The sequence below is a fragment of the Pristiophorus japonicus genome, unplaced genomic scaffold (genome assembly GCF_044704955.1).
Source record: "Pristiophorus japonicus isolate sPriJap1 unplaced genomic scaffold, sPriJap1.hap1 HAP1_SCAFFOLD_445, whole genome shotgun sequence".
NCBI classification, from domain to species: Eukaryota; Metazoa; Chordata; class Chondrichthyes; family Pristiophoridae; genus Pristiophorus; species Pristiophorus japonicus.
The window spans coordinates 87501-101221 of NW_027254347.1; the positions used below are offsets into that span (position 1 = coordinate 87501).

The window sequence follows — 13721 nt, forward strand, 5'->3', positions numbered from 1 at the left end:
AGAGCCTGGGGCCCAGGCAGCTGAAGGCACGGCCACCGATGGTGGAGCGATTATAATCAGGGATGGTCAGGAGGGCAGAATTACAGGAGGAGTAGGGGGGGAGCTGGAGGAGGTTACAGAGATAGGGAGGGGGCGAGGGCAATGGAGGGATTTGTAAACCAGGATGAGAATTTTAAAATCGAGGCGTTGCTTAACCGGGAGCCAATGTAGGTCGGCGAGCACAGGGGGTGATGGGTGAGCGGGACTCGGTGCGAGTTAGGACACGTGGCAGTGAGCACAGGGGGTGATGGGTGAGCGGGACTCGGTGCGAGTTAGGACACGGGGGCAGCGAGCACAGGGGGTGATGGGTGAGCGGGACTCGGTGCGAGTTAGGACACGGGGGCAGCGAGCACAGGGGGTGATGGGTGAGCAGGACGCGGTGCGAGTTAGGACACGGGGCAGTGAGCACAGGGGGTGATGGGTGAGTGGGACTGGGTGTGAGTTAGGACACGGGGGCAGTGAGCACAGGGGGTGATGGGTGAGTGGAACTCGGTGCGAGTTAGGACACGGGGACAGCCAAGTTTTGGATCACCTCTAGTTAATGTCGGGTAGAATGTGGGAGGCCAGCCAGGAGTGCGTTGGAAGAGTCAAGTCTGGAGGTAACAGAGGCACGGATGAGGGTTTCAGCAGCGGATGAGCTGAGGCAGGGGGCGGAGACGGGCGATGTTACACCTCTCTACCTCTCTACCTCTCTCAAGACGCTCCTTAAAACCTACCTCTTTGACTAGGCTTTTGGTCACCTGTCCCTAATTTCTACTTGTGCGGCTCTGTCATTGTCTTATCTGTGAAGCACCTTGGGACATTTCATAAGAACATAAGAAATAGGAGCAGGAGTCGGCCATTCGGCCCCTCGAGCCTGCTCCGCCATTTAATACGATCACGGCTGATCCGATCTTGGCCTCAGCTCCACTTCCCCGCCCGCTCCCCATAACCCTTCACTCCCTTATCGCTCAAAAATCTGTCTATCTCCACCTTAAATATATTCAGTGACCCAGCCTCCACAGCTCTCTGGGGCAGAGAATTCCACAGATTTACAACCCTCCGAGAAGAAATTTCTTCTCATCTCAGTTTTAAATGGGCGGCCCCTTATTCTGAAACAATACCCCCTAGTTTCAGATTCCCCCACGAGGAGAAACATCCTCTCTGCATCTACCCTGTCCAGCCCCCTCAGAATCTTATACCTTTCAATAAGATCACCTCTCATTCTTCTAAACTCCAATGAGTACAGGCCCAACCTGCTCAACCTTTCCTCATAAGACAACACCCTTCATAGAACCAGAGAAAGTTACAGCGCGGAAGGAGGCCATTCGGCCCATCGTGTCCGCGCCGGCCGACAAAGAGCCCCCCGGCCTAATCCCACTTTCCCGCTCTCGGTCCGTGGCCCTGTGGGTTACGGCACTTCAAGTGCACATCCAGGTACTTTTTAAATGTGGTGAGGGTTTCTGCCTCTACCACCCTTTCAGGCCGTGAGTTCCACCCCAGACCCCCACCACCCTCTGGGTGAAGACATTTCCCCTCAAATCCCCTCTAAACCTCCCTCCAATTACTTTAAATCCCTGCCCCCTGGTTGTTGACCCCTCTGCCGAGGGAAACAGGTCCATCCTATCCACTCTATCCAGGCCCCTCATCATTTTATACACCTCAATCAGGTCTCCCCTCAGCCTCCTCTGTTCCAAAGAAAACAACCCCAGCATCTTGGGAATCAACTGAGTGAAGCTTCTCTGAACTGTGTCCAATGCAAGTATGTCCCTCCTTTTTTAAATAGAGACCAGAACTGTAGGCGGCACTCCAGGTGTTTGTCTCAACAACGCGTTTCATCCTCATAGGCAGTCCCTCGGAGTCGAGGAAGACTTGCTTCCACTCTTAACGTGAGTCCTTAGGTGACTGAACAGTCCAATACGAGAGCCACAGTCCCTGTCACAGGTGGGACAGACAGTGGTTGAGGGAAGGGGAGGGTGGGACAGGTTTGCCGCACGCTCCTTCCGCTGCCTGCGCTTGGTTTCTGCACGCTCTCGGCGACGAGACTCGAGGTGCTCAGCGGCCCTCCCGGATGCACTTCCTCCACTTAGGGCGGACTGGTCTTTGGGCCCAGGGACTCCCAGGTGTCGGTGGGGATGTTGCACTTTATCAGGGAGGCTTTGAGGGTGGTCCCTTGTAACGTTTCCTCTGCCCACCTTTGGCCCGTTTGCTGCGAAGGAGCTCCGAGTAGAGCGCTCGCTTTTGGGAGTCTCGTGTCAGACATGCGGACAATGTGGCCCTGCCCAGCGGAGCTGGTCGAGTGTGTGGTCAGTGCTTCGATGCTGGGGATGTTGCACTTTATCGAGGAGGCTTTGAGTTTCAGCCGCGCGTTTCACTGCGTTCCAGGCACTATATAAATGCAGGTTGTGGTTGTCTCTCCCGACGGCAGGTATTACCGGGGAGCAGTCGGGGCCCTGGTGGTCTACGACATCGCCAAGCACTTGACCTACGAGAACGTGGAGCGCTGGTTGAAGGAGCTGAGGGACCACGCGGACGTCAACATTGTCATCATGCTCGTGGGCAACAAGAGTGACCTTCGACATCTACGGGCGGTGCCCACGGATGAGGCCAAAACCTTTGCGGGTACGGGAAGGGGTCGAGGCGTTTGAAATCACGCTAATTGTTCTCGGAGCAGAGAAGGTTAAGGGGGAGATTTAATCGAGGGGTTCACTATCACGAGGGGTTTTGAGGAGTAAATCAGGAGAGACTGTTCCCGGGGGCAGGAGGGTGGGTAACCAGGGGGACACAGATTGACGATAATCGGCGATGGAACCAGAGGGGGGAGATGGGGAGAATGTGTTTTGACGCAGCGAGTTGTTGTGATCGGGAACGCGCTGCCTGAAAGGGCGGTGGGAGCAGATTCAATCGGGGACTTTCAAACGGGGGAATTGGGTAAATACTGGAAGGGGGGGAAATGTGCCGGGCTGTGGGGAAAGAGCAGGGGGGAGTGGGACTGATTGGATCGCTCTGTCACAGAGCCGGCACAGCACGGGCTCCATGGGCCCGATGGGATCCTCCTGTGCTGTACGATCTGATTCTATGAAAGGTGGACCTTAACCCGAAATACTGAGAGACGAGGAGAATCCTATTTTTTTTTTTAAAACCCAGCGAGATGTGATGTGCATTGCGAGGCCCCGTCTGCCCTCTCGGGTGGATGTAAAAGATCCCGGGGCCACTATTGGAAGAAGAGCAGGGGGAGTTCTCCCCGGTGTCCTGGGGCCAATATTTATCCCTCAACCAACATCACTAAAACAGACGATCCGGGTCATTATCACATCGCTGTGTGTGGGAGCTTGCTGTGCGCAAATTGCTGCGTTTCCCACATTACAACAGTGACTACACTCCAAAAGCACTTCATTGGCTTTGAAAAGCCTTGGGACATTCCTGAGGCAGTGATGTGTGCTGTCGAAATGGGGGGAGGGGAGTTTGAAAGGAAAAATCTGCCTGGTTTTTGAGGACCATTGAGAAATTCTTTGCCTGGGAATAAAAGGCAAGCTGGCCTTGTGTATCATGTTTCAACTTGATTTTCTCGAGCAAGCCCGAGCTTGGTTGTTGGTTTGAGTCAATGCTCTGTTGTTAAAACACTAATTATTGTTCATAACTGGTCGGGTCGGGTGGGTTGGGCCATGACCAAACACAATATCAGAATTAGGAGTTGGCCATTCGGCCCCTCGAGCCTGCTCCGCCATTCAATGAGGTCCTGGCTGTTTGGTTTAATTTATCTCTCAAATTCCAGGCACAACCACTCCCAAACTTGAAAGACTTAGATTTGTACAGAGCCTTTCACGACCGCCAGACGTCCCCAAGCACTCGACAGCCAATGAAGTGCTTTTTGTAGTCACTGTTGTATTGTGGGAAATGCGGCAGCCAATTTGCGCACAGCAAGCTCCCACATACAGCGATGTGATAATGACCCGGATCATCTGTTTTAGTGATGTTGGTTGAGGGATAAATATTGGCCCCAGGACACCGGGGAGAACTCCCCCTGCTCTTCTTCCAATAGTGGCCCCGGGATCTTTTACATCCACCCGAGAGGGCAGACGGGGCCTCGGTTTAATGTCTCATCCGACAGACGGCACCTCCGACAGTGCGGCGCTCCCTCAACACTGCCCCTCCGGCAGTGCGGCACTCCCTCGGTACTGCCCATCCGGCAGTGCGGCACTCCCTCGGTACTGCCCCTCCGGCAGTGTGGCACTCCCTCGGTACTGCCCCTCCGGCAGTGCGGCACTCCCTCGGTACTGCCCCTCCGGCAGTGCGGCACTCCCTCAGTACTGCCCCTCCGGCAGTGCGGCACTCCCTCAGTACTGCCCCTCCGACAGTGCGGCACTCCCTCAGTACTGCCCCTCGGACAGTGCGGCACTCCCTCAGTACTGCCCCTCGGACAGTGCGGCACTCCCTCAGTACTGCCCCTCGGACAGTGCGGCACTCCCTCAGTACTGCCCCTCGGACAGTGCGGCACTCCCTCAGTACTGCCCCTCGGACAGTGCGGCACTCCCTCAGTACTGCCCCTCGGACAGTGCGGCACTCCCTCAGTACTGCCCCTCGGACAGTGCGGCACTCCCTCAGTACTGCCCCTCGGACAGTGCGGCACTCCCTCAGTACTGCCCCTCGGACAGTGCGGCACTCCCTCAGTACTGCCCCTCGGACAGTGCGGCACTCCCTCAGTACTGCCCCTCGGACAGTGCGGCACTCCCTCAGTACTGCCCCTCGGACAGTGCGGCACTCCCTCAGTACTGCCCCTCGGACAGTGCGGCACTCCCTCAGTACTGCCCCTCGGACAGTGCGGCACTCCCTCAGTACTGCCCCTCGGACAGTGCGGCACTCCCTCAGTACTGCCCCTCGGACAGTGCGGCACTCCCTCAGTACTGCCCCTCGGACAGTGCGGCACTCCCTCAGTACTGCCCCTCGGACAGTGCGGCACTCCCTCAGTACTGCCCCTCGGACAGTGCGGCACTCCCTCAGTACTGCCCCTCGGACAGTGCGGCACTCCCTCAGTACTGCCCCTCGGACAGTGCGGCACTCCCTCAGTACTGCCCCTCGGACAGTGCGGCACTCCCTCAGTACTGCCCCTCGGACAGTGCGGCACTCCCTCAGTACTGCCCCTCGGACAGTGCGGCACTCCCTCAGTACTGCCCCTCGGACAGTGCGGCACTCCCTCAGTACTGCCCCTCGGACAGTGCGGCACTCCCTCAGTACTGCCCCTCGGACAGTGCGGCACTCCCTCAGTACTGCCCCTCGGACAGTGCGGCACTCCCTCAGTACTGCCCCTCGGACAGTGCGGCACTCCCTCAGTACTGCCCCTCGGACAGTGCGGCACTCCCTCAGTACTGCCCCTCGGACAGTGCGGCACTCCCTCAGTACTGCCCCTCGGACAGTGCGGCACTCCCTCAGTACTGCCCCTCGGACAGTGCGGCACTCCCTCAGTACTGCCCCTCGGACAGTGCGGCACTCCCTCAGTACTGCCCCTCGGACAGTGCGGCACTCCCTCAGTACTGCCCCTCGGACAGTGCGGCACTCCCTCAGTACTGCCCCTCGGACAGTGCGGCACTCCCTCAGTACTGCCCCTCGGACAGTGCGGCACTCCCTCAGTACTGCCCCTCGGACAGTGCGGCACTCCCTCAGTACTGCCCCTCGGACAGTGCGGCACGCCCTCAGTACTGCCCCTCGGACAGTGCGGCACGCCCTCAGTACTGCCCCTCGGACAGTGCGGCACTCCCTCAGTACTGCCCCTCGGACAGTGCGGCACTCCCTCAGTACTGCCCCTCCGGCAGTGCGGCACTCCCTCAGTACTGCCCCTCCGGCAGTGCGGCACTCCCTCAGTACTGCCCCTCCGGCAGTGCGGCACTCCCTCAGTACTGCCCCTCCGGCAGTGCGGCACTCCCTCAGTACTGCCCCTCCGGCAGTGCGGCACTCCCTCAGTACTGCCCCTCCGACAGTGCGGCACTCCCTCAGTACTGCCCCTCTGACAGTGCGGCACTCCCTCAGTACTGCCCCTCCGGCAGTGCGGCACTCCCTCGGTACCGCCCCTCCAACAGTGCGGCGCAGATTATGTGCTCAAGACTCTTGACTGAGGGAGCGCCGCACTGTCGGAGGGGCAGTACTGAGGAAGCGCCGGGGCCACTATTGGAAGAAGAGCAGGGGGAGTTCTCCCCGGTGTCCTGGGGCCAATATTTATCCCTCAACCAACATCACTAAAACAGATGATCCGGGTCATTATCACATTGCTGTGTGTGGGAGCTTGCTGTGCGCAAATTGAGCTGCCGAGTTTCCCACAATACAACAGTGACCACACTCCAAAAGTACTTCATTGGCTGTAAAGCGCTTTGGGGCGTCCGGTGGATGTGAAAGGTGCTATAGAAATGCAAGTCTTATTTTTGAAGGGAGAAAGTATGGAGCAGGTCGCTCTGCACCTGATTTTGGGGGGGTTTGGTGGGAGGGGGGGGGATATGGGGGGCTGCGATGGGGAGTGGGGGCAGAGAATGATGGGGATGGGACCAGACTGGCTAACATTCTGGGTCCGGATTATTTTGTAGAACGCACAGATCCTTGATGGGTCTGGACAAATCGAAAGGGCGGGAGGGGAAGCGGTGAGGAATGGCGATGTGTCGGAAGGGGGCGTGTGGGCTGATGTCAAGTGATTGACACCCAGGCGTGTTGTGAATGTGGTGCTGTCCTTTGGGCTATTAACCGGGCGGTGGGGAGGCTTAAGTTGGTCTCCATATTTGCGAAAGGATATACTCTCTTTGGAGGCAGTTCCGAGAAGGTTCACTCGGTTGATTCCGGGGATGAGGGGGTTGACTGAAGAAGGATTGAGGAAATTGGGAAATTGATGGGATGAAGGCTGATAAATCCCCAGGGCCTGATGGTCTGCATCCCAGAGGACTTGAGGAAGTGGCCCTAGAAATAGTGGATGCATTGGTGATCATTTTGCAACAGTCTATCGACTCTGGATCAGTTCCGAAGAATGAGAGGTGATCTTATCGAAAGGTATAAGATTATGAGGGGGCTTGACAAGGTGGATGCAGAGAGAATGTTTCCACTGATGGGGGAGACTAGAACTAGGGGGCATGGTCTTAGAATAAGGGGATACCCATTTAAAATGGAAATGAAGAGAAATTTCCTCTGAGGGTTGTAATTCTGTGGAATTCACTGCCTCAGAGCTGGGACATTGAATACATTTAAGACAGAAATAGACAGTTTCTTAAACGATAAGGGGTTATGGGGAGCGGGCAGGGAAGTGGAGCTGAGTCCATGATCGGATCAGCCATGATCGTATTAAATGGCGGAGCAGGCTCGAGGGGCCGAATGGCCGACTCCTGCTCCTATTATGTCCTTATCACCTGATTGGCTAAACCCTTCTTCTCTCCCCTTGCAGAAAAGAACGATGTCTCCTTCATCGAGACCTCTGCGCTGGATTCCACCAACGTGGAGATCGCCTTCCACACCGTTCTCACAGGTATGGCCGTCTCGCCAACGCCGCCCTCCGAAGGACACGTACACGGGACCACTGAGAGGTGGCCAACTATTGCTGTTCCAGAGTTGTCTACTCGTCACATGTTCCAGTCGTGCACACTTTCTTGATCGATCTCCTCTTCTCTCGTCCTCTCTCTCCACGCTGCTGATACTAAAGTATCTGATTCAACAACAACTTGCATTTATAAAGCGCCTTATTAGGCGGGAAATTGTGTTAGGGAAACTGATGGGATTGAAGGCTGATAAATCCCTGGGACCTGATAGACTGCATCCCAGAGTACTTAAGGAAGTGACCCTAGAAATAGTGGATGCATTGGTGATCATTTTCCAACAGTCTATCGACTCTGAATCAGTTCCTGTGGACTGGAGGGTAGCTAATGTAACCCCACTTTTTAAAAAAGGAGGGAGAGAGAAAACGGGTAATTATAGACCGGTTAGCCTGACATCAGTAGTGGGGAAAATGTTGGAATCAATCATTAAAGATGAAATAACAGCGCGTTTGGAAAGCAGTGACAGGATCGGTCCAAGTCAGCATGGATTTATGAAGGGGAAGTCATGCTTGACAAATCTTCTGGAATTTTTTGAGGATGTAACCAGTAGAGTGGACAAGGGAGAACCAGTGGATGTGGTGTATTTGGACTTTCAAAAGGCTTTTGACAAGGTCCCACACAAGAGATTGGTGTGCAAAATCAAAGCACATGGTATTGGGGGTAATGTACTGATGTGGATAGAGAACTGGTTGGCAGACAGGAAGCAGAGAGTCGGGATAAACGGGTCCTTTTCAGAATGGCAGGCAGTGACTAGTGGGGTGCCGCAGGGTTCAGTGCTGGGACCCCAGCTATTTACAATATACATCAATGACTTGGACGAAGGAATTGAGTGTAATATCTCCAAGTTTGCAGATGACACTAAGCTGGGTGGAGCTGTGAGGAGGATGCTAAGAGGCTGCAGGGTAACTTGGACAGGTTAGGTAAGTGGGCAAATGCATGGCAGATTCAGTATAATGTGGATAAATGTGAGGTTATCCACTTTGGGGGCAAAAACACGAAGGCAGAATATTATCTGAATGGCGGCAGATTAGGAAAAGGGGAGGTGCAACGAGACCTGGGTGTCATGGTACATCAGTCATTGAAAGTTGGCATGCAGGTACAGCAGGCGGTGAAGAAGGCAAATGGTATGTTGGCTTTCATAGTTAGGGGCTTTGAGTATAGGAGCAGGGAGGTGTTGCTACAGTTGTACAGGGCCTTGGTGAGGCCTCACCTGGAATATTGTGTCCAGTTTTGGTCTCCTAATCTGAGGAAGGACATTCTTGCTATTGAGGGAGTGCAGCAAAGGTTCACCAGACTGATTCCCGGGATGGCTGGACTGACATATGAGGAGAGACTGGATCGACTGGGCCTGTATTCACTGGTGTTTAGAAGAATGAGAGGGGATCTCATAGAAATATATAAAATTCTGACGGGACTGGACAGGTTACATGCGGGAAGAATGTTCCCGATGTTGGGGAAGTCCAGAACCAGGGGTCACAGTCTAAGGATAAGGGGTAAGCCATTTAGGAGCGAGAAGAGGAGAAACTTCTTCACTCAGAGTGGTGAACCTGTGGAATTCTCGACCACAGAAGGCTGTGGAGGCCAAGTCACTGAATATATTTGAGGGAGATAGATAGATTTCTAGACAAAAGGCATCAAGGGATATGGGAAGAAAGCGGGAATATGGTGTTGAGATAGCCATGATCATATTGAATGGTGGTGCAGGTTCGAAGGGCCGAATGGCCTACTCCTGCACCTATTCTCTGTTTCTATGTTAACGTAGTGAAAAGTCCCCAAGGCGCTTCACAGGAGCGTTACGAGATTTTAAAAATTTGACACCGAGCCGCATAAGTAGAAATTAGGGACCGGTGACCCAAAGCTGGGTCAAAGAGGTCGGTTTTAAGGAGCGTTTTGAAGGAGGAGAGAGAGGCGGAGATGTTTAGGGAGGGAGTTCCAGAGCTTGGGGCCCAGGCAGCTGAAGGCACGGCCACCGATGGTGGAGCGATTATAATCAGGGATGCTCAAGCGCGCAGAATTAGAGGAGCGCAGAGATCTCTGGGTGATGGGGGGTGGGATGTTGTGGGGAGATTCGAGATAGGGCGGGGGCGAGGGCCATGGAGGGATTTGTAAACCAGGATGAGAATTTTGAAATCGAGACGTTGCTTAACCGGGAGACAATGTAGGTCAGCGAGCACAGGTGGTGATGGGTGAGCGGGACTTGGTGCATATTAGGACACGGGGGCAGCGAGCACAGAGGGTGATGGGTGAGTGGGACTCGGTGCGAGTTAGGACACGTGGGCAGCGAGCAGAGAGGGTGATGGGTGAGTGGGACTCGGTGCGAGTTAGGACACGGGGGCAGCGAGCACAGGGGGTGATGGGTGAGTGGGACTCGGTGCGAGTTAGGACACGGGGCAGCGAGCACAGGGGGTGATGGGTGAGCGGGACTCGGTGCGAGTTAGGACACGGGGCAGCGAGCACAGGGGGTGATGGGTGAACGGGACTCGGTGCGAGTTAGGACACGGGGGCAGCGAGCACAGGGGGTGATGGGCGAGTGGGACTCGGTGCGAGTTAGGACACGGGGGCAGTGAGCACAAGGGGTGATGGGTGAGTGGGACTCGGTGCGAGTTAGGACACGGGGGCAGTGAGCACAGGGGGTGATGGGCGAGTGGGACTCGGTGCGAGTTAGGACACTGGGGCAGCCGAGTTTTGGATCACCTCTAGTTTACGTCGGGTAGAATGTGGGTGCCCAGCCAGGAGTGTGTTGGAATAGTCAAGTCTGGAGGTCACAAAGGCACGGATGAGGGTTTCAGCAGCGGATGAACTGAGGTGGGGGGGCGGAGACGGGCGATGTTACGGAGGTGGGAGTGGGTGGGTTTTGGTTATGCTGCAGATATATGGCCGGAAGCTCCTTTCAGGGTCCGATATGACACCAGGTTGCGAACAGGTGGTTCCGCCTCAGACACGAGTTGGGGAGAGGGATGGAGTCGGGCTGGGGGAAACAGAGTTTGTGGCAGGGACTGAAAACAATGGCTTTGGCCGTTCCGATATTCAATGGGAGATAATTTCTGCCCATCCAGAACGGGATTCAGGATTAATCTGCCCTTTCCAAACCAACAGGTCCACAGAACTCCAGGGGTGTGTCGTGATCTGGGTTTCAAGGGCCATGTTGCTAGGGACCAGAATCTCTACAAGACCCTTGGTCGTAGATTGGACCTTCCCTTGCCCGCAGGCCTCGATGATCCACATGATGCAGTGAAGCTAATTAAATGTTGACTTTTTTGGTCTCCTTATTTAAGGAAGGATGTACTTGCATTGGAGGCAGTTCAGAGAAGGTTCACTTGGTTGATTCCGGAGATGAGGAGGTTGACTTGCATAGAAACATCAAAAATAGGAACAGGAGTAGGCCATTCTGCCCCTCGAGCCTGCACCACCATTCAATATGATCATGGCTGATCCGCTATCTCAACACCATATTCCCGCTCTCTCCCCATACCCCTTTTATGTCTTGTATGTCTAGAAATCTATCTATCTCCCTCTTCAATATATTCAGTGACTTGGCCTCCACAGCCTTCTGTGGTAGAGAATTCCACAGGTTCACCTCCCTCGGAGTGAAAACATTTCTCCTCATCTCGGTCCTAAATTTCCTACCCCGTATCCTGAGACTGTGTGACCCCTTGTTCTAGACTTCCCAGCCCCGGGGGAAACATCCTCCCTGCATCCAGTCTGTCCAACCCCGTCAGAATTTTATACCTTTCAATGAGATCCCGTCTCATTCTTCTAAACTCCAGTGAATACAGGCCTAGTCGACCCAATCTCTACTCATACAACAGTCCTGCCCTCCCAGGAATCAGTCTGGTGAACCTTCGCTGCAGCTTTTTTAATGAAGAATGGTTGGGCCCGTACTCATTGGAGTTTAGAAGAATGAGAGGTGATCTTATTGAAAGGTATAAGATTCTGAGGGGTCTGGACAGGGCAGATGCAGAGAGGATGTTTCCCCTCGTGGGGGAATCTAGAACTAAGGGGCATAGTTTCAGAATAAGGGGTCGCCCATTTAAAAAGATGAGAAGGAATTTCTTCTGAGGGTGGTGAATCTGTGGAATTCTCTGCCCCAGAGAGCTGTGGAGGCTGGGTCATTGAATATATTTAAGGTGGAGATAGACAGATTTTTGAACGATAAGGGAGTGAAGGGCTAACCAGTGGATGTAGTGTATTTGGATTTTCAGAAGGACTTTGATGAAGTCCCACATAAGAGGTTAGTGTGCAAAATTAAAGCACATGGGATTGGGGGTAATGTATTGGCATGGATTGAAAATTGGTAACTGACAGGAAATAGAGAGTGGGAATAAACGGGTCTTTTTCGGGGTGGTGGGCAGTGACTAGTGGGGTACCACAGGGTTCAGTGCTGGGGCCCCAGCTATTCACTATATATATATATATATATAGACACAAAACTCGGTGGGATTGTGAGTTGTGATGCAAAGATGTTGCAAGGTGATTTAGATAGATTGAGTGAGTGGGCAAACACACGGCAGATGCAGTATAACGTGGATAAATGTGAAGTTATCCACTTTGGTAGGAAAAACATAAGGACAAAGTTTTATTTAAATGGTGATGGTTTGGGAAGTGTCGATGTACAGAGGGACCTGGGTGTCCTTGTACACCAGTCAGTGAAAGCAACATGTAGGTGCAGCAAGCAGTTAGGAAGGCCAATGGTATGTTGGCCTTCATTGCAAGAGGATTTGAGCAAGGAGGTCTTGCCACAGTTATACAGGGCCTTGGTGAGACCGCACCTGGAGTATTGTGAGCAGTTTGGGTCTCCTTACCTAAGGAAGGATATACTTGCCACAGAGGGAGTGCAGCGAAGGTTCACCAGACTGATTCCTGGGAGGGCAGGACTGTGGTATGAGGAGAGATTGGGTCGACTGGGCCTGTATTCACTGGAGTTTAGAAGAATGAGAGGGGATCTCATTGAAGGGTATAAAATTCTGATGGGGTTGGACAGACTGGATGCGGGGAGGATGTTCCCCCGGGGCTGGGAAGTCTAGAACAAGGGGTCACAGTCTCAGGATACGGGCTAGGAAATTTAGGACCGAGATGAGGAGAAATGTTTTCACTCCGAGGGAGGTGAACCTGTGGAATTCTCGACCACAGAAGGCTGTGGAGGCCAAGTCACTGAATATATTTAAGAGGGAGATATAGATTTCTAGACACAAGGCATCAAGGGGTATGGGGAGAAAGCAGGGGGTATGGGGAGAAAGCAGGAATATGGTGTTGAGATAGAGGATCAGCCATGATCATATTGAATGGTGCAGGCTCGAGGGGCCGAATGGCCTACTCCTATTATTATGTTTTAAGAATCTGTTTTTTGTGTTGGTGTCCTTGAACTGACCATGCCAATCTCCTTCCAGAGATCTATCGCATCGTGTCCCAACGCCAGATGTCCACGGACCCTCACGATCGCGAAGTGGGCCCCAGCAAGGACGTAGTGACCATATCCGTACCCCCGATGGACAAGGGCAGCAAGACACAGTGCTGCCAGAACATATAAGCTGTGCTCGAGCCTCTGACCCCTCTTTACGTTGTTGCCAGTGTCCTTGTGCGCCCGATCCGGCCTTGGCAAATCGCCCACCTCTGGCGCCTTGCCCATTGGCGCTGTGTGTGTGTGTGTGTGTGTGTGTGTGTGTGGGGGGGAGGGGGAGGGGGAGGGGGAGGTGTGGGTGCAATGCCATTTTGGAAAACAGGAAGGATTGTTGGTCAGATTGACCTGAGCTGAGGGTTGCAGTGTGAACTTCGGTATATATATAAAAAAAACACGCGTGCACACAACCGCGGAAAGTCCTGGAGAAGCACTCCACTCGCTTGGTATCTGAAAGACAAAATGGTTAACTCTCTTTGGGGTCAATGGTTCCATTGAGGGGGGTCTCTCCCAAGTGCTCACCGATCGCGTGCGTTTCCAGAGTTTTCCGTTCTCCATTCCCGCCATTTGTTCTCGTCCTTAATCTCCTTCCCCCCCCCCCCCGCTCTCCTTCCCTCTGGTTGTCCTCCATGGCTGGTGGCCTTGATCCATCTCCTGATGGGTCGGTGGTTCCCGGCGGACATTTTCGAGGGGTGAGAGACCCTGCAAGTCCTTGCTGGTTCTGTTCTCGGGAGATGACTGGGGAG

At 54.0% G+C, this 13721-nt stretch overlaps 1 protein-coding gene across 1 annotated transcript in view; it reads left to right on the forward strand.

Moving 5' to 3' along the window:
- The window catches only part of LOC139251810 (ras-related protein Rab-11A-like), a 32073-nt gene extending 18823 nt beyond the window's left edge, over nucleotides 1–13250 (forward strand). Inside the window, exons 3-5 of the mRNA XM_070873305.1 lie at nucleotides 2447–2640; nucleotides 7433–7513; nucleotides 12968–13250. Of these exons, the coding sequence (XP_070729406.1) occupies nucleotides 2447–2640; nucleotides 7433–7513; nucleotides 12968–13107 (415 nt within the window). The 3' untranslated portion in view covers nucleotides 13108–13250. The remainder of the gene's footprint in view (nucleotides 1–2446; nucleotides 2641–7432; nucleotides 7514–12967) is intronic.
- The last annotated feature ends 471 nt before the right edge of the window (nucleotides 13251–13721 follow it).